At 49.3% G+C, this 3567-nt stretch overlaps 1 protein-coding gene across 1 annotated transcript in view; it reads left to right on the top strand.

The window, feature by feature from the left end:
• The first annotated feature begins 2934 nt into the window (after positions 1–2934).
• LOC110109789 (pentatricopeptide repeat-containing protein At5g65560-like) overlaps positions 2935–3567 on the top strand; it is a 1019-nt gene continuing 386 nt past the window's right edge. The window contains exon 1 of the mRNA XM_020840988.1: positions 2935–3489. Coding sequence (XP_020696647.1) covers positions 2935–3489 — 555 coding nt within the window. The remainder of the gene's footprint in view (positions 3490–3567) is intronic.

Genomic DNA, 3567 nt, shown 5'->3' on the forward strand with positions numbered 1-3567 from the left:
GCATACCTGTTTATATGTCATTCCGAGTCATTTCGGGTCATTCCCGGGTTCTGGGTTAACTCGAACCCGATTCGGTTTTTCAACCGGGTCGGTTTTCCGGACCCGAACCCGGCCCGACCCTCTTCGGGTTCGGGTCGGATTCAATATTGACAGCTCTAGGTAGAGTCGTAGAGACGGTGACCCGACGATGGCGCGGACCGCGGGGATGGCAGTGACCGGTGAGTATTGGAGTCGGTGGGATAGGGCTTAGCGTGCGGCATCACGTGTCGGGATGGCTAGTAGGGATTTCTACATGGTGACATCGTGTGACAGGAAGGTTGTGCTCAAGGTGCTGCATTTGGAGTTTGCTTGATTCAGACAAATTCCAAATTCCTCAATGTTCAAAACTCTAAAAAAATGCTTTAGATTCGATTTACTTCTAACAAACGCCTTAAAAATGAATCCATTCTAAATGCAATACATTCAAAATCTTTCAAAATAATTCGAAGTTGTGATAGCAACATTATTTTTGCTACTAATTTCTCATAAATTTTCGGCATGAGTAAATCATAGCATAAACTTGCACAAGATTCGTCTCATTAGAGGTGTAAGTGAGCTGAGCCGGCTCGCTAGTTGGCTCGAACTCGACTTGATAACTAGCTCGCGAGCCGAAATATTGAGCCACGAGATTGAGCTCGAGCTTAAACTCAAGATCATCTATTAAACAAACTCTAGTTCGAGCTTGATGAGGCTTGAATCACGAGGAAGCTCGAGTGCGGAAGGTCGAAACCCAGAGGCGCGGAAGGAGAAAGGCAGAACTGTGAAAACGGGAGTAGAAGCCTGAATCACAAGTGTGGAAGCGGGAGCGTAGGGGGAAAGCAAAAGCGCGGGCGTAGAAGCTCGGATGCAAAATCGCGTGGAACAACGGATGCGTAAGTTGGAATAGGAAGCGGAACCAGAAGAGAACGTTGATCTTACGCCTAGGGAGCTGGCTCTCGAGCTCGCATTCATCGCGACGAACTGAGCTTGAGAAGGCCATTTGAGCTCGAGATCAAGTTTGATCTCTCAATTTTGCCGAGCTCAAGTTAAGCTTGACTCGAGTTCAACTCTACTCATTTACACCCCTACGATCCAATAAATTAATGCTAACAAGTATTTAATAATAAATTACACGGCAATTATCGTGGACATCATGCTTTATGTGATGGGGTGCATTTTATGCTTGAGGTGTTCCCTAGGACACCTTATCTAGTTTGTTAGTATGAGCTTCTAGAATGCTCTTTTTGCTTTATAAATAGTAAGTTTTATAATATGAAAAGGTATTGAATGATATTATCCCTTTGTTAAAGCTTTGTAAAGCTTCTTCTTCTTCTTCTTCCCCGGATTGGGAAAATCCAAATCCTTCTTGAAGGTCGTATCTTCCGACGATACACTACATCAGTTGGTATCAGAGCCTGGAGCTTGTGAAGATCGATGGACTGCGGAAGAAGGTCGGCTGTCGACGACGATCGAAGCCGCAAAACAAGATTGGCGGACGACGACGATCGACGCCAAGGAAGGTGGGCTGTCGACGATGCTCGAAGCCGGATCGCCTTCTATCAAGCTCAATCGAGAAGTCGCTCGATCAGGTAGACAGAAACCTTGATCGGATTCGCGAAAACCTTCGGGCAATAAGGAAGATGAGAATGCCGTCGGCAACCATACCGAGGCATTCTTCTTCTTCGCTCTCCTCGTCAGCTCCTCACAAACGCTATCAATCCCGCCATTCTTCCTCCGTCATTGACGACTACCCCCCGCTCGAGCTTCCGCTCAAATGGCGTGAACCTCCTCCGCTCCCGCCTGACCTGACCAACGCCAAACCGACTCCGTTTGAACCGCCTTCGCTCCAGCTCAAGACGACGCCCCCAAAAAGAGCCCTCTCAACAGATCCTAAGAAGTTTCAAAAAAGCTCTTATGCCGTCGAACAAGTCTTCAGTATGTCTGAACTCCCAAACCCGCCTCAGGACGGCATTCCCATCTCTGACCTCCAACCGCTTGCGCTCGCCAGTCCGACCTCAAGCCTACTCCACTCTTCGATCCAGGCGTGCGACCAAGCCCAACCCACCGGCCTCCAAAACTCCCAACCGCGACGACCTGCCGCCGCTCCGTCATTGCCAACAGCAGCCGACCAGACTCTCGCACATCCAGCCTCCGATTCGCCGACCCGACGTATGCACGAGCTCGATCTTTCACGACCAGATTCCAGTTTTGCCGCTTGCTCCGACTCCGTCGAACAGCGTGATTCCATGACCCCCTCCCGGAAGCCAACACCAGATCGCCAGCGGTCCACTACTGGAGATACTGCGGCAGAAAGTTCCACCAACCGCCAGCAGCGATTCGATCGGTACCAATGGCCACCGGACATTTCCAGCGATTCAGATCTGATCCCGGCCTCACCTTCGCATCCTGCAATGCCAAGCCCTGTTCTCGCATCCGCAGCTCAACCCAGCTCGCCTATACACCGAGCCACACGATCTATTTTATCTCTGATCGACCCTGTCCCATGTTCAAACCTCACGCAGAAATCGTCCGAGACGATCAGGCCTTCGAACACAGCTAGACTCGATCTTCCTGCAACCATACCGAGTGACCACGACGGAGATCGAGACCGCAATCCCATGCCGGGCTTCCAGATCGTTTCCGCACCTAGCGTCCAACAGGACCTCCAACGGCCGGAACCCGATTCCGCCTCAAGATTTACCGGCTTCTTTTCCACCTCTGCATCCTTAGCTTCTTCACCACCTCCCCGCGGCTCTGCTGACCGTCTTCGCCTCTCCATGCTCCAATCCTGCGTCTCCGCTGCCGACACCCGCCTCGCCCTCGATGCTATCATGGTCTCCGCCAACAGTGGTCGCAAATTCTTGCCCAAGCCTTAGATGCTACAACACTCTCCTGCTCAAACTGGAAAAATTCGGCATGGTTACTGAGATGAAGACCGTCTATTGCCAAATGCTCCTCACCGGTTTCTTACCCAACCTCTTTACCTACAACACCAAGATTAACTCCTCCTGCAAGCTTGGCGACATATCTAATGCGATGATCTACCTTGGTCATCTGGTACGGGCGGGCTTTGATCTTGATACCTTCACATTCAACTCATTGATGCTGGGCTATTGTAGAAGAAATGATATCGATAGAGCTGGAATGGTTTCTGAGACAATGTTGCGCAAGTCTTGCAAAAGGGATGTATACTCTTATACTATACTGATTGACGGACTCTTGAAGGCTTTTAAGGTGGAGGAAGCGTTAAAATTGTTGTCAGAGATGGAGTACGATGGCTGCTCTCCAAATTCTAATACCTATACGGTTTTGATTGATGGGTTGTGTAAGATGAGTATGTATGAGAAAGCAGAGAATATACTTACTGACCTTGCTAATAATGGTTTGGCTTCTAGCGTTATTCCTTACAATGCTCTTGTTAACGGGTACTGTAAAGGAGGCCGAGTTAATGATGCCTTGAGGATTCTTGGGGTTTTGGATTCTAGTCAGTATAAGCCTGATTTGTGGATGCACAATCAATTGATTTATGCTCTTTGCATGGAAAACAGG

The sequence above is a fragment of the Dendrobium catenatum genome, unplaced genomic scaffold (genome assembly GCF_001605985.2).
Source record: "Dendrobium catenatum unplaced genomic scaffold, ASM160598v2 fragScaff_scaffold_1116, whole genome shotgun sequence".
Taxonomy (NCBI): domain Eukaryota; kingdom Viridiplantae; phylum Streptophyta; class Magnoliopsida; order Asparagales; family Orchidaceae; genus Dendrobium; species Dendrobium catenatum.